Here is a 26,463-nt window from a genome sequence, read left to right as displayed (position 1 = left end):
TTTAACAGCGACGTGGCGCGTCGCGGTGGTAATTTAATATAAATACAAACCGACTTCCACTCGCACGGAGGCAGGCAGACATCGTAATTCTTGTCGTGGTTGGAAGCCACTTACCATGACCCCTCCCGCACCAATACTGAACGGTTGTCACGGTTCGTGCTGGTTACGGGCATGAGCGCTACCGGCACAGTTTAGGACGAACGATTACGGCTGATGAATTTCAAGCGATTATCGCTGCTTGAACTGAGCTAGGTTGGCAGGCTCCGCTGGATCGTCTCATTACCCGAATCAAACTTAACGAGACCTAATTTAGTTACGAGTGTTTTCCGGATTGAAAATGCTTTGAAATACAAATCCAGCAACCTTAAAAGCAAAGTGGATAATTTTCCTAAACAAATTACCTAAGCAGCGGCAGGTGTCGCAGGTGTTCGTCCGTAGAAAATGAAAGAACCGATTTTGCTCAGCTGTGATGTTTACGGACAAAACAAAACAGCATGATGTTTTAGCTTTCTGTACGGTAGACAACTTTCCTCTAACTGCATTTGATAAATATTTTTAATAATAGCAGTGAGCTGTTGATGAAAACTTACATCATATTATTCTTCTGTCACAATCCAACATTCCATTCCAAGTACAGCAAACGAGCCGTCAACATCATCTCACCTGCCTGTTTCAACATATTGTCTTTTAGTCTTTCTATGCATCCTGCAGTTTAGATGCAGAGTAATATAGGGATATAGACCGAGCTGTGGGTGCCACAAACGATGGCAGATACGTTAACGACAACCGTAGCTAGGCACACCCACACTCCACAGTCATGGCATGCTTGTGATGGATTGCTTCTCTCGTGACATATTACACTGCAGATAGGCAGTAATCTGGTCTTATGGAACTTTGTGCAGTGAAACCAACGACACGACTAGACACTAGCATTCCAAAACTGTATCACAAATATGACTACCCCTCAGTGACTCAGGTAACTGGTACTGTCATATATGGCATTTGGAAAGAAATCACATGAAACTAGCAAGACTGAATAATCTGTTGTTATTTTTTTCCAAATAACAATATATTTACCGTGGCAACGGTTGCAATCGCTGGTTACGCTGAAAAAAACATTTGCGAAAACATATAGAACATAAGGGCGCTCGATCCATCGTTTCACTCACAGATTGCCGGATTTCGTTAACGTATAAGTTCGAAAAGAATCCACTTAGGACAGACATACACGGTGGCAACAAACGTTCAATGAAATGGTCCGTATTCCGGCGACAGTTGGCTTGTGGTCTACGGAAACTTCTGCTATGATCAGTCCCTGGCGTAACGAACGATCGATAGTCGGCCACTTCATGACGCAGCTGTCGAATGATGCTGCGTAAGTAAACTCCATTAATAGTTTTGGTGTTTCTATTATTTTTAATTTTACTTCCGGTTACTGCAGTTCATCTACTTGAATATTTTCAGTGCCGAAATGAAATACTGATATCAAGTAACGAAATACGCCGGCTTACAATGCAAAACGATGAGTTTGGCTACTTCATGGGCGCGCAATATGGATGAACCAATCGAAGACATTGGAAAAGTCAGTAGTAACGGCCTGCCAAAATCTAACCGAACGGAAGCCAACCGTGTTGTTATCCAGCTTTGTCTTAAGGCTGGTTTACAGTTCGAAAAACGTGTCAAGAGATTTTGGTCCGTGTATTAAAAATTGATCCCAGGATTTCGAATCCCGTGGTGGGAAATGAGTTCACCAAAATGACAATTTTCATTAAATATAAACCCAACCCCGGAAAACGTTACGGGCTTTCAAAACTTTCCACGCGCAAAATCTGACCTAGAACAATTTAACCTGAATTGTTCTAGGCGGGAAAAATGGTGTTTTCGTTTGTCTCAAAATTTGGTACTATTTTGATACGGTTTGTATTTTATAGAAGCAGTAGAACTTTTGGTTTGATAGCTTAGAGAGATTTCGACAGAAAATTTTCCCTGACCAAATTGCAGCACAAATCCCACGCGAAATCCCGTGACCCATTTCTCAACCTGTAAACAAGCCTTTACGGTTATAATGGATCATAATTATCGTGTGACAACAAAGAATATAGAAAAATTATATCGTTTTATTGAATCATGGAATTTGATTTATATTATAAACTGTTTTTATGTTGAAAGAAACAAAAATGGGGTAGAACAGAATACGATTTTTTTTCCAGGACAAAAGCTTGATTGATGCTATTGATCTGATTTTTGATTCAAACTGATCCTGTCACTAAAACGATGTACATAATTCTCAATGATACGAATCAAAATCGGTTTGATCTGGATATACAAAAAGATACTTCGAACACATATATTATAAAATCAATCTTTCTAACTATTTAAAACAAGTGATATTAGTTAATGCACACTCTATTTCAAAAGAATATTGGTAGCCGACACTGTACTTAGAAAATTGTCTACGCGCCATATGTTATTAGTGATAACGGTACAAGCCAACAGATGTTTTCCTGAGAAGCCGGTCGACGCAAATCTAAACAACAGCCACTGAAGCCACTGCAGAGGAACACCGCAGTCAGTTGGAGTAGGAACGTTAAGATTGTAAGACGTAGTATAGTATAAGTGTGTAGTATAAGTTTTTTTAAAATTGAAATAAATTAGTAATTTTTTTAACTGGCGCCCGAATAGGGACCAGTAGTGAGTAAAAGTGAAAAAAGTGAAAGTGACTTGTGAGAAAGATCACGGATCTTTTTTCACACTCTTCCCATCGCATAAGCAGCCGCACGGAGAGGACGCCCAAGTAGACAACAGCATCAAAAAGGAACACGTCGCCGTGCTGAGAAGAAGAGTTTCTCTACTGGTGCCACGATCGGATACTCCGGAAAAGGATTAGTATCCAAAATTAATAGAGCCAACCGTTAGAGGATTTGGAAAAAGTATCCTGTCAGAGGGATGCTGAGTAAAATACTGTAAGTAATAGAATTAACAAATTAATTTAAGAAAGTGAAAAAAAATAAATATAACAATTAATTAAGTGAAATAAAGTGATTTTTTTTGTGAAAACAAAAATAGTGTAAATTGAATAATTTGGATTAATTTAGTTTTTTTCTTAAACTCAAATACTGGACGACCTAATAGATCAGCTTGCACAGTTACAGTTGAATCAGGAAAACATGGCAGAACAACAACAAATTATAAATTTAATTAATCGCGTTAACGCAATTGAGGCAACTTTAGCACCTCGTGAAGAGTTGGATTATTCCGATCCATCTCTAACATTAGTAAACGAAAATAATGTACCGGTAGACCCTTCAACTATTGAAGCAATACCAGATATTGTAAAAACTTTACCTGATTTTTTTGGAGATCCCAACGAATTGAGTTGTTGGATCTCTGATGCTGAAAGTTTAATTAATTTATATAAACCAAATGCTAACTCAACTATCAATCAGAAAAATAAATTTTACGTTGTTTGTAAAGCTATTAGAAGGAAAATAAAAGGCGAAGCAAATAACGCACTTGTGGCTTCAAATGTAAATACCAATTTTTTATTAATTAAAAATACATTACAAACTTACTATGGCGAAAAACGTGATCTAACAACTTTGGATCATCAACTTATGACATGTATACAAAAAGGTCAACCTCTTGACATTTATTATGATCAAATTAATAAATTACTCTCATTAATTGCTAATCATATAAAAACTGATAGCAGATTCTCTCACCCAGAGGCTATGCAAGCAATGATTAGTAATTATAATGATAAAGCAATTGATGCTTTTATGAGAGGTTTGGATGGGGAACTTTTGGGCCAATTTTTGAAAAATTTCAGGCCTACATCTTTAGCACAAGCATATGCATATTGCTTATCTTTTCAAAACATAGAATATAGGAAAACGATGACAAAGTCAAAAATCCCTGATTCTTTAAAACCACCATTACCCCCAAAATATATGTTTCCTCAAGTAAAACCACAACCACCTATTAATTATCAAAATTATTATTTTCCACAGAGACAAAATAATTTTCAGCAATATCATCAAACAAGAACACCACCAAGACCACAAGTAATACCACCAATGTTGCCACCAAGGATGCCGCCAATGATGTTACCACGTCAACCAATGCAGCAATATCAGTACCAAAAACCTCCTAATCTTAACCAACAGAATGGCCCGTTTTCTAATCCTTTTATGAGAAAAGCTGACAAACCAGTTCCTATGGAAGTAGACCCTTCTATAAGAACCCATCAAGTGAATTATGCAAATAAACCCCCCGTGCCATTTAAACGGCCAAGAAATTTCAACATAGAATCAAATCCACAAATTAATGAAGATATAGATGCGAACCAATACTTTGATCAACTTTCGTATCTAGCTTCAGAAGATTACGCAGAAGGTACATCGTTCGATCGATACCTACAAGAAACGGATTACCAAGATAGAGATTTACCTACAACAGAAAATTTTGAAGATCAAGCTGAACTAAATTTTTTAGAATGAATTCGTCATTACCATATTTTCTATATTATGGTAATCGACAGGAACCGTTGAGAATATTAATTGATACTGGCTCAAATAAGAATTTTATACATCCAAAATATGCAATAATTTCACATGAAGTTAACCCACCATTTTATGTCTCTTCAGTAGGAGGCGATATTAAAATTGAAAAATATTCACAAGCTAAATTTTTTAAACCATTTTCAGATGTAAATGTAAAATTATTTCATTTAAAAAATTTAAAAACATTCGACGCTATAATTGGGCATGACACTTTAAAAGAAATTAAAGCTGTCATAGATACTTCAAATGAAAAACTTTTTATTGACAAAAAGTTTTCGATTCCTTTATTACAGCACAAATTGGAAGAAATAAATAAAATAACCATTCGTGATAATCACTTATCGAAAATTGAAAAGGAAAGTGTTTATAATATATTAGGAAAATATCAAGACTTGTTTCAACCTCCTGACGAAAAATTAACATATACTTCTAAAGTTACTGCTGAAATACGAACCACTGATGAAAACCCAGTTTACTCAAAAACATATCCTTATCCACAGGTTTTTAAAGAAGAAGTTTGTCAACAAATCGACAAAATGCTGAGTGACGGAATCATACGACCATCACGTTCTCCATATAATTCACCAGTATGGATTGTTCCAAAAAAAGATGACGCTTCAGGAAAAAAGAAATTCAGATTAGTGATCGATTATAGAAAAATTAACCAAAAAACTATTAGTGATCGTTATCCAATACCAGAAACGTCCACAATTTTAGCGAATTTAGGTAAAATGAAATATTTTACTACCATTGATTTGACATCTGGTTTTCACCAAATTCCAATGAATGAGAAAGATATTGAAAAAACAGCATTTTCGGTTAATAATGGAAAATATGAATTTGTACGTTTACCGTTTGGGCTTAAAAATGCACCAGCAATTTTTCAGCGTGTAATGGATGATGTTTTACACGAACATATTGGTAAAATTTGTTATGTTTACATAGATGATATATTGATTTTCGGAGAAACTTTAGAAGAACATTTGAAAAATTTAGAAATCATACTTGAAACAATACGAAAGGCTAATTTCAAAATACAACCTGACAAATCTGAATGGTTGAAAACTGAAGTTGAATTTTTAGGATTTATAGTATCAAAAGATGGTTTGAAACCAAATCCAAAAAAAATTGAAAGTATTCAAAAATACCCAGAACCAACCAATTTAAGAGAACTTCGTGCGTTTTTAGGATTATCTGGATATTATAGACGCTTCGTGAAAAATTATGCTAAAATTGCCAAACCTTTAACAAAATTTTTGAAAGGTGAAAATGGTCATCGTCAAATCCTTAAGAATGAGTCGAAAAATCATAAAATCACTTGGGATGACGAAGGTCGAAAAAGTTTCAAATTATTAAAAGATATTCTTTCTTCAAATGATGTTTTATCATTTCCAGATTTTAGTAAACCTTTTTTATTAACAACTGATGCTTCCAACAAAGCAATTGGAGCAGTATTATCTCAAGAATTTCATGATGGAGAAAGACCTATAACTTTTATTTCTAAAACACTTTCAAGTACGGAAGAAAATTATGCAACGAATGAAAAAGAAATGCTTGCAATAGTTTGGGCATTGCAATCCTTGAGAAATTTTATTTATGGTCACAAAATTAAAATTTTTACTGATCATCAACCTTTAACTTTCACAATTTCACCAAAAAATAATAATGCTAAACTTAAAAGATGGAAAGCTTTTATTGAAGAGCATGACCACGAAATTCATTACAAACCAGGAAAGGCAAACATAGTAGCAGATGCTTTGTCACGAATTCAAATTAACTCAATGACGGCCACCCAACATTCAGCGGAAGATGATGACAGTTCCTATATTCCCTCAACAGAAGCTCCAGTAAATGTTTTTAAAAATCAATTAATTTTCAAAATTGGTAAAAATTCAAGTTACGGTTTAGTAATTCCTTTTGATAATTATAAAAGACACATATTCATTGAAAAAAGATTTTCGAAAGAATTCCTAAAGGAAAAACTAAAAGAGTATTTTAATCCAGGAGTATTAAATGGGATTTATACAGATGAACCAATAATGGGAGTAATTCAAGAAGTTTACCGAGAAACGTTTAATCCTAGACAAATAAGAGCTAGATTTTCACAAATCAAAGTACAAGATTTAAATAATGAAGAAAGGCAATTAGAAGAAATTAAAAAAATTCATCAGTTTGTGCATAGAAATTCTCAAGAAAATTCAAATCAATTATTGAAAAAATTTTACTTTCCAAAAATGAGGAAAATTGTTAGTCAATTCGTAAAAAATTGTGAAACTTGTAAAACAGAAAAGTATGAGCGTAATCCCCAAGAATTTATACCATTCAAAACACCTATTCCAACGTATCCTGGAGAAATAATTCATATTGATATTTTTGTATATGATCAAAATAATTTGTTTTTAACTTCAATTGATAAATTTTCCAAATATTTAAAATTCAAACCAATTGAATCAAAATCACTTCTAGACATTGAAGAAGCTCTGTTAAATATTGTACATGAATGGAATATTCCAAAAATGATAGTATTAGATAACGAAAGTTCGTTTAGTTCAAATGTAATTGAACAAAGATTGAGAAATTTAGGTATAGAAATTTATAAAACTCCGATTCATAGATCCGAAACAAACGGTCAAATAGAAAGAAGTCATTCAACATTGAGAGAAATTTCACGATGTATTAAAAAAGAATCACCACAAATTACTATTCCAGAATTGATGAGAAGTACAGTTTATAAATACAACAATACAATCCATTCATTTATAAAAAACACTCCACATAATGTGTATATTGGAGAAAATGACAAAAAATTAAATGCAGATCAAAGAGCATTACGAAAAATTAAGAGCCACGAAAAAATTATCCAAATATATCAAAAAAAGAATGACAACATCCAAAATAAAGATTACCCTGTATTTGATCAAGGAACGTATGCTTTCGAGAAAACCAATGAAATTTCAAAAAGAAAAAGTAAATTCAAAAAGATCAAAATTAAAGAAAATCATGATACATTTGTAATCGATTCTAATAATCGAAAAATTCATAAAGTAAATTTGAGAAAAAATCTTCCATAATATATTTTTGTGTTTCTCTTATTTTCAGATTCGCAGTATGTGTAATTATATTAACAGTCGAAGCAAGGATACAGATACATGACTTAAATCGAAATCCTTTGGTAATAATACCATTAGGAAAAGCGAAAATTAAATTAGGATATGTAAGAATTATTCAACCCATAAATTTTTTTGAAATAGGAACAACAATTATCAAATTTGAAAAAATCATTGAAAACAATGTTTATAATCATCAATTGTATACATTATTACAAAATAAGTACTTACTATTGACTCATACATATTATAAATTGGTTCCTCACACACATCGCCAAAAGAGATGGGACAGCGTTGGAAAAGTACTGAAATGGGTAGCTGGAACTCCTGATGCAGAAGATTTGAAAACAATCAACAACACCATGAATGACCTCATCGAAAGTAACAATCAACAAGTATTAATCAACCAGGCGATTAATTCCAGAATGCAGCATTTAAATAAAATGGCGAATGATCTATTACAATTGGATTTTAAATCAAAAGAACAACAAGTCGTTGAGATGAATTTACTGCAGATAATTTTGAATATAGATGCAACACAACATCAAATCGAAATACTTGAAGATGCTGTACTCCTTGCCAAACATGGAATTCCCAGTAGTCGAATTTTATCAATTAAAGATTTCTTAAAGATTAAGACATTTTTGATCGAACAAAACATCCCAGTCACTTCATTTGAAAATATGCTGACAAAAGCTACAGCACAAGTTGCTATGAATACAACTCATGTGATCTATATGCTAAAAATTCCACAGTTATCAAACGAAACATATGATTATGAATATATAGATGCCTTAATTCACAATCAAAAAAGAATTTCCCTTCAATCAAATTATATTCTCGTCAATAAGTCACAAGTATATGAAATACAAAAACAATGTTCGCAAGATTTAGATTACTTCTTGTGCGATCCTGATCTGTTAAAAATAACAAGTCAATGTGTCAATAATTTGATACAACTACAGCATGCTAATTGTACTTACGAAAAGGTTTATGCAAACGGAATGGTGAAAAGAATCAATGATGCAACAATTCTTCTGAATAATATAAATACAACGTTACAATCAAATTGTAGCAATCATACCCAAGTTTTGGAAGGATCGTACCTGATACAATTTGATGAATGCGTTCTACATTTGGAAGACAATTATTACTCAAATGCTATTATTGAGACACCACAAAAAGAATTCAGACTAACAACAGGATTAATAGTAAACGAGAATGATATTGTCGATATTCCATCTCCTGAGTATTTGGGAAATCTTACTTTAAAGCATAGATCTATGTTACAACACGTTTATCTTCAAAATAAGTCACTTCAATGGAGATTCAATCTCTTCAGCACGATAAGTGTTTCCACTATTACACTAATGATAATAGCAATTGGAATATATATGATAATTCAATTGAAAACTGGAAGTACAGATATTAAGATTAATGTACAAAATGAAGAAATATCTCCTACAGCACCTCCAGAAATCATTGTTCATTCAATTCCTGAAAAGAATTCGTATCCAGATATCTCAACTGAGAGATTCATTGAAATACAACAATATTTGAATATGCCCACACAAGAACGTTCTTCGAGACTTTGAGGACAAAGTCTTTTGAAGAAGGGAGAAGTTAATGCACACTCTATTTCAAAAGAATATTGGTAGCCGACACTGTACTTAGAAAATTGTCTACGCGCCATATGTTATTAGTGATAACGGTACAAGCCAACAGATGTTTTCCTGAGAAGCCGGTCGACGCAAATCTAAACAACAGCCACTGAAGCCACTGCAGAGGAACACCGCAGTCAGTTGGAGTAGGAACGTTAAGATTGTAAGACGTAGTATAGTATAAGTGTGTAGTATAAGTTTTTTTAAAATTGAAATAAATTAGTAATTTTTTTAACTTATTACTTGTTGTAACGATGAAAATCGCAAGTAAATTTGATTGTAGACGAAGTTTTTTTCCAATATTTTTTGATTCAATTGAAATCGAATTAAATTATCATTTTAACATTCAGTTAGCATTGGACAGTTTCTAAAGGTTGTGTTTATCGATAGCAATTGTTTTCAACAGAGAGCAATCGTTAGTTTTCCTGAATCTCACGCTTCCATCAATCGAACTATTTGTACTGAGTTGAAAACTAGATTGCTTTCTGGTAGCACTCGCAGGTTCTGGTTTTGGCTTTCGAATTAAATTTCTCCCCGCACCTGAGATTCGTCAATTGTGTGGCTTAGTTTCGGATCCACCTATGGTTGCACCGAAAGAAACTCGTAAAATCGAACTGGCGGGCATTCCATTGGTCATGAAAGCGAGCAGAAATAAACCTTGAGCCAACGAACGTTGAATATCCCAAAAAGAAAATTATCTGTCAGTTTTATATGATACAAGTAAAAAGTACGAACTGACTTGCGATGCTAGCGACTGATCCCATGCTCAGCTATTCTGAAATACGGTTTTTACCAAAGTTGGGCCAGTTAAGCAAATTTGCTCGCACTCACTCGAATATTGGATAGTCTTTCTCCTAAGTTATTTTTATTTGCTTATTAACATAAACATAACAACAAGGTTGCTACCTGGGTTGCTACACAGCAACTGAAAATCAAAACAAGGAAGTGCTGCTGAAAAACTAATTTTCTTGACCACATCGAGGGGTCACTAAATGTACTGGTAACTGGCGGTAAACTACTCGGACACTTTTTCCTCGATAAATTTCACTAAGTTTCAGGTCGTGTCGTTGGTGAAACTAGTGTGCAATATGCTGAAAACAATACAAATGGATGCGTACCTACATGAGAAGCAAATAGTTAGTTTGAGATCAACAATGTAGATGCCAACTTTGAAAATAAATACCTTCATGTATAGTACAATCCAACTTATGAAATTTAGTACAATTTTGACTTTGGAATACTCAAACCCCTACAGCTTCATTCCCCATCCCAAAATATTACTGTCACTTCTATACTTCTTCAATATTGCGTAACGCGTCGACATGGGTACAAGCCCGGAAATAGATTACAACCCAACTTCTGATTAGCTTTATCGCCGTACCGCCGAGACGAAACTTCATCATCAACAACAACAACCGGAAAATTACGACTTTTGTGGACTTTGCTCATTAAATTGACCCGGTCCGCACTCTGTCCTCATCGAACGGAAAACGTCCGCAAAGATCAACGGGGGACGAGAGTAAGATAAGATATTTTCCGGAGGTACGCTCCTTAGGCCGGCTTGCCAACGGACAAGACGATATGTGCACGGACAACTGTTGATGCGAGGCGAAAGTCTCGTTAGCCAAATAACTTTTCTGCTATAACTTTGCCGCTCTTTTACTACCGGACGGGGATCCGGAGGGTAATTTCCGCTGGTCGGCTAATCCAGTACACTATTGTTACATTTTTTATGCAGTCAGTTTACGATCGTCCTTTACGGGAGGCAGCAGAAGGAATTTGTTCGTATTTCGAAGAGAACATGCTAAACTTGCTGGACACTATATGGTATTAAGGATGGCTTCGCCTTGGGACGGAATAAAATATGGACCCTTTGGGACGACGTACGAACGTGATTAATGCGATCCTGCTAAAGTAGTTCATCGCGCATAGCAATACCCAACGTCTGTAACAATGCAGAAAAATGTTGGAAATATTTGTTCATAAGGTCCTTCTACCTTCCTCCGTTTTTCCGTCTTTCCGTTTTGCCGTTTTTTCCTTTGTACTGTTTTTCCATTATTCGTTCTTCCGTTATCCCGTTTTCTTGTTTCCCCATTTTTCCGATCTTCTGGTTTTATATTTTTGTGTTTATCAGTCTTTTAGTTTTTCCGTTCCGTTTTCAGTTCTTTCGTTATTTCGTTTTTTCTTCTTTTCGTTAATTCATTTTTCCGTTTCTTCGTTTTTAGGTTTTTTAATTTTTTCGTTTTTTTAGTTTTTTGATTATTCGTTCTCTCATTTCTATTTCTTTTTTTGTATTATTTTCTTGTTGTTTTTCGATTTTTTCGTATTGTTGCTTTTTCGTTTTTTATTTCTTTAGGGTTTTTTCGAATTTTGCTTATTTCATTTTATTTTTATTTTTTGGTTTCTTTCGTTTTATCGTTTTATCGTTTTATCGTTTTATCGTTTTATCGTTTTATCGTTTTATCGTTTTATCGTTTTATCGTTTTATCGTTTTATCGTTTTATCGTTTTATCGTTTTATCGTTTTATCGTTTTATCGTTTTATCGTTTTATCGTTTTATCGTTTTATCGTTTTATCGTTTTATCGTTTTATCGTTTTATCGTTTTATCGTTTTATCGTTTTATCGTTTTATCGTTTTATCGTTTTATCGTTTTATCGTTTTATCGTTTTATCGTTTTATCGTTTTATCGTTTTATCGTTTTATCGTTTTATCGTTTTATCGTTTTATCGTTTTATCGTTTTATCGTTTTATCGTTTTATCGTTTTATCGTTTTATCGTTTTATCGTTTTATCGTTTTATCGTTTTATCGTTTTATCGTTTTATCGTTTTATCGTTTTATCGTTTTATCGTTTTATCGTTTTATCGTTTTATCGTTTTATCGTTTTATCGTTTTATCGTTTTATCGTTTTATCGTTTTATCGTTTTATCGTTTTATCGTTTTATCGTTTTATCGTTTTATCGTTTTATCGTTTTATCGTTTTATCGTTTTATCGTTTTATCGTTTTATCGTTTTATCGTTTTATCGTTTTATCGTTTTATCGTTTTATCGTTTTATCGTTTTATCGTTTTATCGTTTTATCGTTTTATCGTTTTATCGTTTTATCGTTTTATCGTTTTATCGTTTTATCGTTTTATCGTTTTATCGTTTTATCGTTTTATCGTTTTATCGTTTTATCGTTTTATCGTTTTATCGTTTTATCGTTTTATCGTTTTATCGTTTTATCGTTTTATCGTTTTATCGTTTTATCGTTTTATCGTTTTATCGTTTTATCGTTTTATCGTTTTATCGTTTTATCGTTTTATCGTTTTATCGTTTTATCGTTTTATCGTTTTATCGTTTTATCGTTTTATCGTTTTATCGTTTTATCGTTTTATCGTTTTATCGTTTTATCGTTTTATCGTTTTATCGTTTTATCGTTTTATCGTTTTATCGTTTTATCGTTTTATCGTTTTATCGTTTTATCGTTTTATCGTTTTATCGTTTTATCGTTTTATCGTTTTATCGTTTTATCGTTTTATCGTTTTATCGTTTTATCGTTTTATCGTTTTATCGTTTTATCGTTTTATCGTTTTATCGTTTTATCGTTTTATCGTTTTATCGTTTTATCGTTTTATCGTTTTATCGTTTTATCGTTTTATCGTTTTATCGTTTTATCGTTTTATCGTTTTATCGTTTTATCGTTTTATCGTTTTATCGTTTTATCGTTTTATCGTTTTATCGTTTTATCGTTTTATCGTTTTATCGTTTTATCGTTTTATCGTTTTATCGTTTTATCGTTTTATCGTTTTATCGTTTTATCGTTTTATCGTTTTATCGTTTTATCGTTTTATCGTTTTATCGTTTTATCGTTTTATCGTTTTATCGTTTTATCGTTTTATCGTTTTATCGTTTTATCGTTTTATCGTTTTATCGTTTTATCGTTTTATCGTTTTATCGTTTTATCGTTTTATCGTTTTATCGTTTTATCGTTTTATCGTTTTATCGTTTTATCGTTTTATCGTTTTATCGTTTTATCGTTTTATCGTTTTATCGTTTTATCGTTTTATCGTTTTATCGTTTTATCGTTTTATCGTTTTATCGTTTTATCGTTTTATCGTTTTATCGTTTTATCGTTTTATCGTTTTATCGTTTTATCGTTTTATCGTTTTATCGTTTTATCGTTTTATCGTTTTATCGTTTTATCGTTTTATCGTTTTATCGTTTTATCGTTTTATCGTTTTATCGTTTTATCGTTTTATCGTTTTATCGTTTTATCGTTTTATCGTTTTATCGTTTTATCGTTTTATCGTTTTATCGTTTTATCGTTTTATCGTTTTATCGTTTTATCGTTTTATCGTTTTATCGTTTTATCGTTTTATCGTTTTATCGTTTTATCGTTTTATCGTTTTATCGTTTTATCGTTTTATCGTTTTATCGTTTTATCGTTTTATCGTTTTATCGTTTTATCGTTTTATCGTTTTATCGTCTTATCGTTTTATCAGTTTTTAAGTTTTTCCGTTACGTTTTTCAGGTCTTTCGTTTTTTCTTCTTTCCGTTAGTTCGGTTTTCCGTTTCCTCGCTTATTTTTAATTTTTTCGTTTTTTTAGTTTTCTTGTTTTTTCGATTAATCGTTTTTCGTTCTTTCGCTTTTTATTTATAATGTTTTTTTTTATATTTTTTCTTGTTTTTCGGTTTTTTCGTTTTGTTGCTATTTCGTTTTCCAATTTTATCGTTTTTTTCATTTTTCCATTTTTTATTTCTTTCGGGGTTTTTTCGTATTTTTCAGTTTTTCTGTTTGATTGTTTATTTGTAGTTTGGTTCTTTCGGTTTTGATTTGCTTCTTAGTCAATTGTTTTTTCTCCGGTTTTGCGTACTTTTTTGTTTTATTTCTTTTTTCGTTTTCTTTTTTTCCTGTTCTGCTTTCTTTTCTTTTTTCATTTTTCTCTTTTATTTTTTCCCTTGTTTTCTTTTCTTTTCTTTTGGTGTTTTTCTTCCTGCTTTAAATTTACGTTTTTGCCTTTTCTTATTTTTTTTTCTTTTTGTCTTTTTAACTTTTTTTTCCTTTTTGTACTTTTCTCCTTTTTTCCTATTTTTCCAGCTTTTCCTTTTCTTTTTCCCTGTGTTCTGTTTTTCGCTTCATTCTTTTTCTTTTCTCCTGTATTATTTTTTACTTGTCTTCCTTCTTACCTTATTCTTTTTTTCCCTTTTGTCCCTTCGTCTCTTTTTTTCCTTTATTTTTTGTTTTCGTTATTTCTTTTTTCTGTTTTCCTATTTTCTTTTATTTCCTGTTTGGCTCTTTTCGTTTTTCCCTTTTCTCTTTTGTTTCCCTATTCTCTTTTTTCCTGTTTCCATTTTTTCTCCTTTCCTTTTCCCTTTTTTCCCTTCCTTCCTTTCTTCCTTTTTTTTGTTCTCGTTTTTTTTCTTTTTTCCTTCGTTTCTTTCTTTTCGTTTTTTCTTTTTATCCTTATTTTTTCACTTTTTGATTTCTCCTTTTCTTGCCCTTTTCTTTGTTCTGTTTTTTCCCTTTCTTTGTTTTCCGTTTCTCTTTTTCATTTCTTCTTTATTTTCTTCCTTATTAGAGGTGTGCGCCGCGTCGCCGATTTCAGCTAAAGGTCGGAGGCGCGCCGGCGTCACGCCGATGAGCTTACTATTTTTACATGCAATCGTCGGCGCGGCGGCGGCGTGGCGCACACCTCTATTCCTTACTAGCTCCTTTTTAATTTTTTTTTCTTTTTTTCTCTTTTTTATCCTATTTACCTTTTGTCCTTTTTTCATTTTTTAATTATTTCCTTTCTTCCATTCTTTCCTTTTTCCACTTTTTTCTTTGTTTGTTGTTTAATTTTTTCTTCTTTTCTTCTTTTATTCTATGTTTCTTTCCCTCTATTTCGTTTTTTCCTATTTTTGTTTTTTTCGTTTTTGCCTTTTTCTTTTATTTTTTGCCTTTTTAATTGGTTTTCCGCTTTTCCTTCTTTCTTTTCTCCTTTTTTCCCTTTTTCCATTATTCCTTTTTCGTTTCTCTTTACTCCTTTTTTCCTTTCCTTTTTTCCCTTTCTTCATTTGTTCAAATTTTCCTTTTTTGTTCCTTGTTGCTAGCTTTTTTTGTTATTTTTTATCTTTCTCATTTGTTCCTTATTTCCTTTTTGCCTTTTTTCTTCTTTTTTCTATATCTTTTTTGTTCTTTATTCTTTTTTTTTCTTCTGCTTTTTTGACTTTCTTTTATTTTTTAGTTTTTCCTTTTCACATTTTTTTCTTTTTTCCTTTTTTATTTATTTCTCTTTTTCTTGTATTCTTTGCAACATTTCCCCTTTTTTGTTTTTTCTACTTTTTTGCTTGTTTGCGTTTTTTTTCTTTTTTACATTTTCTCTTTTTGACCTTTTGCTTCTTGTTTATTTGCTGTTTCGCTTTTTTGTATTCCTTTTATTATATTTCGTTTATTAGTTTATTTATTTATTGATTTATTTGTTTATTTGTTTATTTGTTTATTTGTTTATTTGTTTATTTGTTTATTTGTTTATTTGTTTATTTGTTTATTTGTTTATTTGTTTATTTGTTTATTTGTTTATTTGTTTATTTGTTTATTTGTTTATTTGTTTATTTGTTTATTTGTTTATTTGTTTATTTGTTTATTTGTTTATTTGTTTATTTGTTTATTTGTTTATTTGTTTATTTGTTTATTTGTTTATTTGTTTATTTGTTTATTTGTTTATTTGTTTATTTGTTTATTTGTTTATTTGTTTATTTGTTTATTTGTTTATTTGTTTATTTGTTTATTTGTTTATTTGTTTATTTGTTTATTTGTTTATTTGTTTATTTGTTTATCTGTTTATTTGTTTATTTGTTTATTTGTTTATTTGTTTATTTGTTTCTTTGTTTATTTGTTTATTTGTTTATTTGTTTATTTGTTTATTTGTTTATTTGTTTATTTGCTTATTTGTTTATTTGTTTATTTGTTTATTTGTTTATTTGTTTATTTGTTTATTTGTTTATTTGTTTATTTGTTTTTTTGTTTATTTGTTTGTTTGTTTATTTATTTATTTGTTGATTTGTTTATTTATTTGCTTATTTGTTTATGTGTTTACGTGATTATTTGTTTATTTTTTTATTTGTTTATTTGTTTATTTGTTTATTTGTTTATTTGTTTATTTGTTTATTTGTTTATTTGTTTATTTGTTTATTTGTTTATTTGTTTAGTTCTTTATACGTTTATTTGTTTATTTGTTAATTTGTTCATTTGTTTATTTGTTTATTTATTTACTTGTTCATTTATTTATTTGTTTATTTATATGGAAGTGGACTGAATAATCTTACACTCTAGACCAAAAAAATTGTTTAATACTTGTCTAATTGCACCGAACCAACCTTATATTGTCCAGTCCCACTTAAGGTTCCACTGGAAAAGCCTCAAAAAGTTTTTTCTCTACTCTTTACACTTTCATGAAAATCGATAAATGTGTTCAGGACATTGGTAGAGTACCACTTATTGATTTTCATGAAGATTTTTCTAAGGATGTAGTAAAACTGTTTTTAACGCTTTTCGAGGCTTTCTCAGTTGATTGAACCTTAAAACGATCCTAGAAAGATATAATCAGATTGCATAATTCTTATTTCATACAATTCTATCCACTTCTCCACACAGGACACCGAACTTTGCCTGTCGCTTTCCCTGGCGCTTCTGTTCATGAAACTTGCCTCGATGTGCTGGCTGTGCTGCTGCTGTCATCACGCACTGGTTCTGTTCCGGTCCAACACTAATCTCAACCCAAATCCGGAGCCGGACATGGGTCGAGCCTTAGCACATTACAGGTAATTAGATTTTCTATCCGGACGGCACGTGACACAACACTTGTTTCATTATTTACCCGGTTTAGGGCGGTAATTTCGGAAATTAGATTAGACTTGTTCGCGAGCACCTTTTCCGGTGTTCCGCACCGCTCTGACCCAGCGGAGTAGCTCTGGAGTGTTGATCTAATAAATGTCTGTTCAAGAGTTTCTGGCAACCACTGGAACGCGTGGCAACCTTGATCAAATAACTTGACTCTATTTTCTCGCTCAGAACCCCACTCTCGGGTAAACGCATTGATTTACGGTAGGAAAATAAACTTTTTCCTCCAATCGCCGGAATATATCCTTATTTACCGCTTCATTTCATAGCTAATAGTCTGCGGATGTGGGGGCACTGTTGCGGGTGTGCGAATCGGGTAAAAGTTTTCAATGGCCACAAAAGTTTTCCTTCAATGGCTCTAATGACAATTTGATCACATGGTTGATCTGAAAAGTGACTATAAGGACACCGTATCCCACAAGGATAAGGTACAAGAATACCCAACACATATTTCAGAAGCTGAAAGCGGGGGGTAGAGCATCCAAACATGTGCTGTCTTCTTGAACTTGGTTATTCAATCGATTTTCTTTAAGGGGTGATTTTTTTATCCTTTTTGGGGTTTCCCTTGATTCCACAAACACGCGTGTTGTCCGTGCCGTAATACAACATACAAGAGTGCTGGTTGGGTGTGAAGTGAGGTGATACAGTTCCGTGGCCTTTTTTTTCTCTCCGCAGCCTGCTGTCCTGGGGCTTCCCCCTGCTGATGCTAGGTGTGGCCGCTGCCTTCAAGTACAAGGAACGGGACGTGCAGGTATCTGGCGCCCAGGTCATAGCACAGATCGTGCACGACCTCAACGGAGATAGTCACTGTTGGTAAGTTGCGGGAGTGGGATCGATGGAATCGCGTGGGACAATATGCGATTTAGTTTGACTACTGAACTGCGACCTTCAATACACGGGAGTGAAAACTAAAACATTATCAGTTATTTACTGTCTCTGTTCACCATCATTAACAACGTGAACACTCGATGGGACAGTTGCAGTTACAGAACTTACAGCAAGATTTCGGCAGAAACAGATTTGGATACATTGAGCCTCCCTTTACTCGACAGCTACACAAACGTCCAACTAAATCGCATCAACCTGTCAACTTTAACGCAAATTATTGTGTACCGTTGTCAAAAAATAAATAAACCCCGGTTGCTGACCGAGCGTCTGAGCCGTCGGACGGATCAGTTTCATAATTAAATTTTATTCAATTTGTTATGCTTTTCTTTCTCACGGCACTCTCTTTCAACACCACACGATGGACAAAAAAAAGGCTCATGGAAGGATCGGCGTACGTTTGGGGCTTTCTGGTGCCGGCCATTGTGCTGCTCTTCGCTGGCTTCTACCTTGCCTGCCAGGGTGGTGGGGCGGTTAAGATTGCTGCCGCCCTCCAGGTGGACTCACGGACTAAAAATAAACTGGTGAAAAAGCGAGGACTTCAGATTGGACTGTTCTTCAAGGTAGGTTCTGGGTTGGTGTGTGTGTGTGGATTTATTTTCACTGATTGTTGGTTTTGATGGCGGCACCTAGAGGGGGGGGGGGGAAGAAAGGTTGCGCTTTATTTATGTTGACACATGTGTTTTAATTTTACCGCTGTTGGACTCACAAATGGTGTAAGCTGTCACCTTGGGTCACGCAAACTTTGATGGGTGGTGGGCGGTGTGGTGAAGGTCGCTGATATTGTTTGCCTCGGTGGCAAGCTTTACGTTAACCGCTTTTATGACGCTCGGTTACACGGAATCAGGTTTGCAAGCAACAATCTACGGCATTGGAATTAATGCTCCGATTGCACGAAGCCTCGAGAATCCACTTTCATCCTTGATGGCTGTTGTTTACTAGCATTCATTCTGCTTTATCTTTCAAGGAAGGAAAAGCATCCAGTATCGGTACGTTATTTACAAAGACTTACTGGCAATACCGTAGGATACAAAAGCTATAAATATAAACGATACAATCAAGCCGGGTTGTTTTAAATAGAAACTGGGGAAATGTGTTGCGGTGGAGCTAGCTCGGAACGTGGCACTAACTGTCTGGGGTTCTCTAGAAACAACGAAGAAGGTTATATTAAGCCGGCCAATATTAGAAATTGTTGCAGCGTGTCATGTAAACCGTAAACTTTGCCATCCGTTTCCATCATGTTACATCATGTCTACATAGCGATGTGCAAGGCTTCCTTTTACGCTTAAGGAACGGAAAATCACTACACCTTCACTTATTTATTATCCATAAATACGTTACATACCTTTAGCACGGCCTGGAATAAAGTGAGCGCATGTTCGCTTATCCGGCATGCTTTTCTATAGAGTAAGTCTACTACAGCACGGATTTCCTGTTTCTGTTCGACTAAGGTTTTGTTTTGTTATTCAGCGTACAGACAACATTTGATGGTGTTTTGAAGGCGAAGAGATTCGACTATTTAGGTTTATCACTATATGAGCGAATTTTATTAACCCTTTAAGGGCTATTAAAACTGCTCCACTTGTATCATCCTCATGCAGGAAGTGGGTATATTTTAGTCTATTTTATGATTGTGTTGACAATAACCATGGATTATGCACTGCCTCAACACAAGATTTATGCTTAAAACTGTTTTATTTTAAATCATCATCTACTCCCTGAAAACCTTTTGGTTTGAAGCACGCCACCGAGTACAACACATGATTCCCTATCCGTCTACTACCAGAGCGTCCGTGGAATGAGAACAAAAACGAAGACCTCCTTGCTCGCCCTTACCACCTGCGAGTACGCCATTATTGCACTCACCGGAAATTTGTTGCGTCTTTATATATTAAAGTCTGAACTTACGACAAACTACGCAATTAATAGATGCAATCGCAACTCTTCTTCCAGTGATCTAGGTCACGGCGTTCTTATTGCGTTATAGAAACACCTAACTGGGACTGAAAATGCCTAGATGTGAATGCTTGAAACATGTTAGCATACGTATTTCACTACCAGACCGATCATTATATGTTTGCTGAATTTATCCGAGACCGAACAGTGATCCTGTCCAGTCCAGTCCTGACCAGGCATGCACAAGAACGGTGCTGCTCCGTGTCCTATTGCTTTGCACTGACTCAATGTGTCAGCGTTAAATTCATTGAGCTAGTGCTTGCGCTGGTTTCCTATGAGCTAGAGTTAGCAAGTAGCACGAGCACCGATGAGCGAGAGCCCTCGCTAGCACGGTGATAGCTAGCACGCTGCACGGAACTATAGCTCAGCTATAGCAAAGCAGAATAAAAAAAACAACGCGTTAGTGTAAGTAATGACGCATGCATCGTTTTTTCAGCAACCTGTCGCACATTCACCAACGCATATTTCTTGCTTTGTCCTATTCTTTCGTTCCATAGCTTACACTACTGCACCGTTCTAGCTCATCGGACAAGCTTACCGTGCCAGCTCATTGAGTTAACTCGTGCTAGCTCACTGAGCTAGCTCACCGAGCTTGCTCGTGCCAGCTTACCGAGCTGGCTCATGGTGCTAGCTTATCGTGCTAACTCGTTGTCATAGCTCTTCGAATCCTACAGCTCGAGCACGAAGGTTACCTAGCACGAGCGGTGTCAGTGCTTATTGCTTTTGGTTCGTTCAAAGCGGCCGCTCAGCTCGTGTTAGGCTCTCGTGCTGTGCTTCATGCATCCCTGGTCCTGACTGGATCAAATCAAAGCATTCTGGACAAAGATAACAGGCGAAACAATGTATTTTTGATGACGATTATAAGTGTTTCTTACTAGAGATTGTCTAGTACGAATGTTTTCACCCGATACCCGACCCGAAACCAGGTCGGGTTTTGTTATCATCAGATACCGGTCGGATCGGGTTATTTATTCCGGGTACGAGACGGGTAAGGCTTTTCGCAATATTTTGCACTTACCCGCATAAATGTTTTTTGAATGTTTGGATCCCCTTTTGCGTAAATATCAGAATAGGTTATCACCGTAAAAATTATTAAAGCGAGCTTCCATTTCCCAGTTTCCTAACAAAACTGTGTCCCATAAATAAGCGTGTAGCGAATTAGCGATACTAATAATAGATTTTGAATTGGATATGATTCATTTGGAAAAAAATATTCCGTACTGTTAAACGGGTAAACATGTATCACTTTTTGTGATGTTTCTCAAGTATTTTATAAGTATTTTTGTTGTAAATTTTAATCAGTAGAGTAGAGTGGGGTCATGTAGGTCAGTTTTTGTTGGAGAGCTCGTGCGATGGTATTTTTACACTGATTTTGACAAACAAGCATTCGTTGGAATGGTTACACATTTGGCAACGTTTTGGCTATAACGGTTTTATGCAGGATAAATATTTTTCAAGCTAAATCCACTAAGGCAAAGCTACTGTTTTCGATGTTTCTAAAATCTGGGGGTACGATAGGGGTATTCGAAATTAAATAAAACAATATACACGCCTTGAAATACCGGAGATTATTTAAAAATTAGTAACACAAATAATAAATGCAATCCATTGACGTCATTGAGGTATAAAAATGAAGAAGTGGCAAGTGATGTGAAAAATCATGAAACCACGAAAATAAATGTTGAAAGAACATGTTTTTTTCAGCAGCTATGTCTGGCTTTGAACTTGCGAATGACTTCTTTGGTGTCCTCGTCGTCTCCAGAGTGTGGAATTGAAGTTATGCATTCCGGTTCACGTGGGTGTTTAGCTATGCAACGATCACGTTTGTGTTTCGGAGCATAAAATCTATTATCATTCATAAAATCTATTTAATATATCACACATTGCTCTTATGGGTTCGTTCTGGCCATATTCAGTTCGCTGAAAGTCAAGTCTCAAAAATGCCCATGATCTTAGACTTCTAGGGGGCACATTTACATTGATCTGCGAGAGAATACAAGGAGCATCGATTTGACCAGTGAAAAGATTTCCAACGAAGACGGTTCTGGATATATCTCGTCTTTTGGCTAGGGTGTCCATATCCAATAAACGGCAACGATCATCGTACGGTGGCAGATCCGATGGGTTACGCCCCGGCAAAGATCTAAGAGCATAACGAATGAGCCTCGCTTGGACTGCTTCAATTCTGTTAATCCAAATTTCAGTGTAAGGGCACCAGATGACATAATTAGTTGCTAGAACAGAACGGACAAGCGAAAAGTACAACGCTCGAGTGCAGTATGGGTCAGTAAATTATTTAGCAATTCGCACAATGAAACCAAGATTTCTGTTTGCCTGTGCTATAATGTGGGAATAGTGATCTCTAAAAGATAGTTGAGAATCCAGCTGAACACCAAGATATCTGACAACTGACACTCTTTTGAGTGATTCCCCATTGATGATGTAGCACTATAAAGTTGGGTTTCTTTTGCGGGTAAAGGAAATCACAGAGCATTTAGAGACACAAATAGTCAGTAAATTCCTAGTACACCAGTTGCAGAAGGCATCTAGTTGTCTCTGCAGACAAGACAGTCGGTTGTAGATCGTATAATGAGAAACAGTTTGAGGTCGTCAGCATAGACAAGTTTGCATCCAACCGGAATAACAAAGCAATCGTCATTGAAGAACAAGTTAAACAGTAAAGACTCAAGGTTTCTTCCTTGCGGCACTCCGAAAAATTGATGAAGGTGTATTACTCATTGTTTCCTAATTTCACAGAAAGGGAACGACTTCTGAGGTACGATTCAAGCCATTCGATGAAATTAGGTCATGTTTCTAACCGCTTAATTTTTGCCAACAACAGAGAATGATCAACGCAATCAGGCTTTTAGATCAATATATACGGAGTCCACCTGCGCACCATTTTCTATATTTTTTAAGCAATGCGAAGTGAACTGAGCTAAATTAGTAGTTGTTGACCTACCAGGAAAAAAACCATGTTGCTCACTTAAGATGTATGCCTTAGTTTCGCGAAGAAGAACATTTCCTACTAAGATCTCGAACAGTTTCGAACAAGCTTATGCCTCAGTAATTTGCAACCTTTTGTTTGCCTCCTTTTTTGAAAACGGAAAACATGGCCGATTTTTTCCAATTGCGATAGCGATTGGTTAAAGATGAGCTGAACAGGGACACACAGTGCACTCGCGCATCTTTTTAGAATAATAGCTGGAATCCCATCAGGACCAGCTGACACTGAAGACTGTTAACTTTTTTATTTTTATGTGGTCAGCCAAAGCTGTTTTGAATACACTTGAGGAATAATTCGCGAACATGTCACATATGCCACCAGGTGTACTTGATTCATTGTTAGCAAGGAACATAGTAGTGGGGAGCCCATTTTCTTTACGTTTACCATTCTCAAATGACCAGAAAAGTTTTGTATTCCGCTTGAGATCTGATTGTGTCTGCAGTACGTGCCTAGAGTAAAGCAAGTGGTTGTACGATTTATAGTTGTTACTGGCGTGTGTAAACTCCCGCTTTGTCATGGGGTTCCGTCGATTAGTATCATGTCGGAGTGCAGCTGCCTTTGAGCGTTTTAGTTCTCGTAGTCGTCGATTTGGCCATGGTGGTTTTGGTCGTGCACGAGGTGCAGGAACATATACACTGAAATGCTGTTTTAGGACAAGCGAAAATCTTTCTACTTCAAATTCAACATATTCTAGTATCATGTAAACGTATGTTTACTCAAAGTTGTTCTAGATTGCAGACTATACCGGTTTTTCGTTCGGGCGACAATCGATTGGAAACAGTGATGGGCACAGCTCCACCCCGTTTTTTCCAGCACTGGTCGTGTCACGATCGTTGCGATGAACCGTATACATTGGACCGAACAGTTGAAGCGAATTGATTTCATCGTTCAGCCATGTCTCAGTAAGAACAATAACATCATGTTCACCATCCGAAACAGCGACGAAAAAGTCATCAATTTTTGTACGCAGTCCTCTTACATTCTGTTAGTATATCTTAAGTTGTTAATATCGGCAACCATCTGATGAAACAGGAACGTTCTTTCTCAGTTGACTAGTTATGCTTTGTTCAGGAACCGACGGATTGCTCGCAGAGATGGCATGGCGCACATCATATATGCGCACTCTCGCACATCTTCCATAAATTGTGCGCGCAGCTCTGTTTCTCACTTCTACCACTGCGAAGCCCACTCATTTACAAACCGGATAATACTGCGCGAGGGCAATATTGTGTGAGCGGTAGAAAATCTTCTATGAGTGCTGCTGTACTGTGAGATGTTCTCTATAGCTTATCTTTCGTAAATATGGGAAAGCACAGCAGCATGCTCTGCGTGCTCATGGAAACTTCTCTGTGCACAGTTTTCTGCGCACAGTCAGCTGAACTCTTCTGTTTTCAATGCAAACTGATCTCATCGAGTAAACAGCAGCAATCAGGTAAATGCTTGCGTTTTGTCTGTTGTGAAAATGGCGAAGAGCATGTTAGCAGAAAGCAGTGGCGGATCCAGAGGGACCTAGAGTTCGTCGCGGTTGCGGTAATTACCGCATCGTTATAATGCGAGTGTTTCAATGAATAATAGTAAATCGCTGAATATTTTGCAATGGAATATAAGGGGTATGAATGCGCTTTGTAAATTTGATCAAATTTTGCAAACATTGGATCGTTGCAATAAATTAATTGATGTGCTTGTTATCGGGGAAACGTGGATCAAGTCGGGCAATGAAGATATCTTTAAAATTAGGGGCTATAATGGGATTTTTTTTCCTGTAGAGAACAATCGAACGGTGGAGTAGCTATCTACGTCAGGAAGAATATTTCTCATAGAGTAGTGCTGAACACTGTTGTTAACGGCTTTCATCATGCTCACATCGAACTCTGCATAATGCAACATTATTTCGATGTGCATTGTTTTTATCGCCCTCCATCTTACGATATTGGTCAATTCCTTACCAAGCTTGAAAGTGTTCTCGCTTCCGCTTCAAATTCGCGCCCCTGTTTCATTGTAGGAGATCTCAATATACCGGTTAACCTATCGAATAACAATGTCGTCTCACGTTATAAAACTCTCCTGGAATCGTATGGTTTCATATGTACGAACACATTTCCGACTCGCCCAGCTAGTTCAAATATTCTTGATCACGTTGTTTGTAGACTGGAGGATGCTGCTCGCTTACGAAACGACACGGTTTACACCATAGTTAGTGATCACGTTCAAATTATATCTTCATATAAACTTGCAGTAAAAAGAGAACCCGTTAATTTGACTAAATCAATAATCAATCATGAAAAACTCAATAACGACTTCCAAAATTTCATAGAAAACATCGAGTTGATTGATGATGTAGATGTATGTCTTACAAATATCATCACAACCTACAATTCTTTACTTGCGGAAAACACTAGAACGGTCTCCAAAACTTTTAAATGTAAAGGCGTTTTTTGCCCCTGGATCAATTTCGATTTGTGGACACTGATTAAAATCAAAAGTAATTATCTGAAACGAGTAAAAAATAACCCCAATGATGAAAACCTCAAAGCTCTTCTGCAACACATAACTAAAAAAGTTAATGTAATGAAAAAGCGGTGCAAAAAGGCCTACTTTGAAAACCTTCTATCCAACACAACTCATTCAAAACTTTGGAAAAATATTAATACCATTTTTGGTCGTTCAAAGTCGGATGTTTCCATCAGCCTAATTTCCAATGATATCGGAGTCACTGAGACTAAAGAAGTATGTAATGTTTTCAACGAATATTTCTCTAGTATTGGCAAAAATTTGTCTGACAATATTCCCACGAGTCCCAACTCAAATCCTATTACAAATATACAACACGTCCAAGAAACAATCTTCTTGCGTCCTGCAACCATAAACGAAGTGATCCTTTTGATTAAAGACCTCGAAAAAAATAACAGTTGTGGTCCTGATAAGATCCCCGCTAGTGTTCTTAAGAGTAACTGTACCACTTTTGCAAATATCCTAACCAAAGCTTTTAATTTAATAATTCAAACCGGCAGGTACCCAGACTGTTTAAAAATAGCCCGAGTAATTCCAATTTTCAAAGCTGGTGATCCAAACCAACCTTGCAACTATAGACCAATTTCAACATTGTGCGTTTTCAATAAAATTCTTGAGAAATTGCTCATCACTCGACTACTTGAGTTTTTGAACAAACACAACATAATTTACAACTACCAGTATGGGTTCAGACAGGGCTGCAGCACTTTAATTGCAATAACCGAACTAATTGACTCCATCATTAGTCAAATTGATAGCAAAAGAATTGTTGGTGCCCTTTTTCTGGACCTAAAAAAAGCATTCGATACTCTGGATCACTCAATCCTGCTTAAAAAGTTAGAATGCTATGGTATCAGGGGATTAACAAATCATATTATTCGTAGCTATCTGTCGTATTGGAACCAATTCGT

General features: G+C 35.0%; 1 protein-coding gene across 2 annotated transcripts in view; it reads left to right on the top strand.

Annotated features, from left to right (window-relative positions):
- LOC131685229 (latrophilin-like protein LAT-2) overlaps nucleotides 1-26,463 on the top strand; it is a 243,810-nt gene that overhangs the window by 151,383 nt on the left and 65,964 nt on the right. For both annotated transcript variants that reach the window (XM_058968809.1, XM_058968808.1), the window contains exons 4-6: nucleotides 16,948-17,114; nucleotides 17,869-18,006; nucleotides 18,455-18,641. In XM_058968809.1, the coding sequence (XP_058824792.1) occupies nucleotides 16,948-17,114; nucleotides 17,869-18,006; nucleotides 18,455-18,641 (492 nt within the window). The remainder of the gene's footprint in view (nucleotides 1-16,947; nucleotides 17,115-17,868; nucleotides 18,007-18,454; nucleotides 18,642-26,463) is intronic.

Source organism: Topomyia yanbarensis, chromosome 2 (genome assembly GCF_030247195.1).
Source record: "Topomyia yanbarensis strain Yona2022 chromosome 2, ASM3024719v1, whole genome shotgun sequence".
In the NCBI taxonomy this organism is placed as follows: domain Eukaryota; kingdom Metazoa; phylum Arthropoda; class Insecta; order Diptera; family Culicidae; genus Topomyia; species Topomyia yanbarensis.
This window is presented reverse-complemented; position numbering and strand designations above follow the sequence as displayed.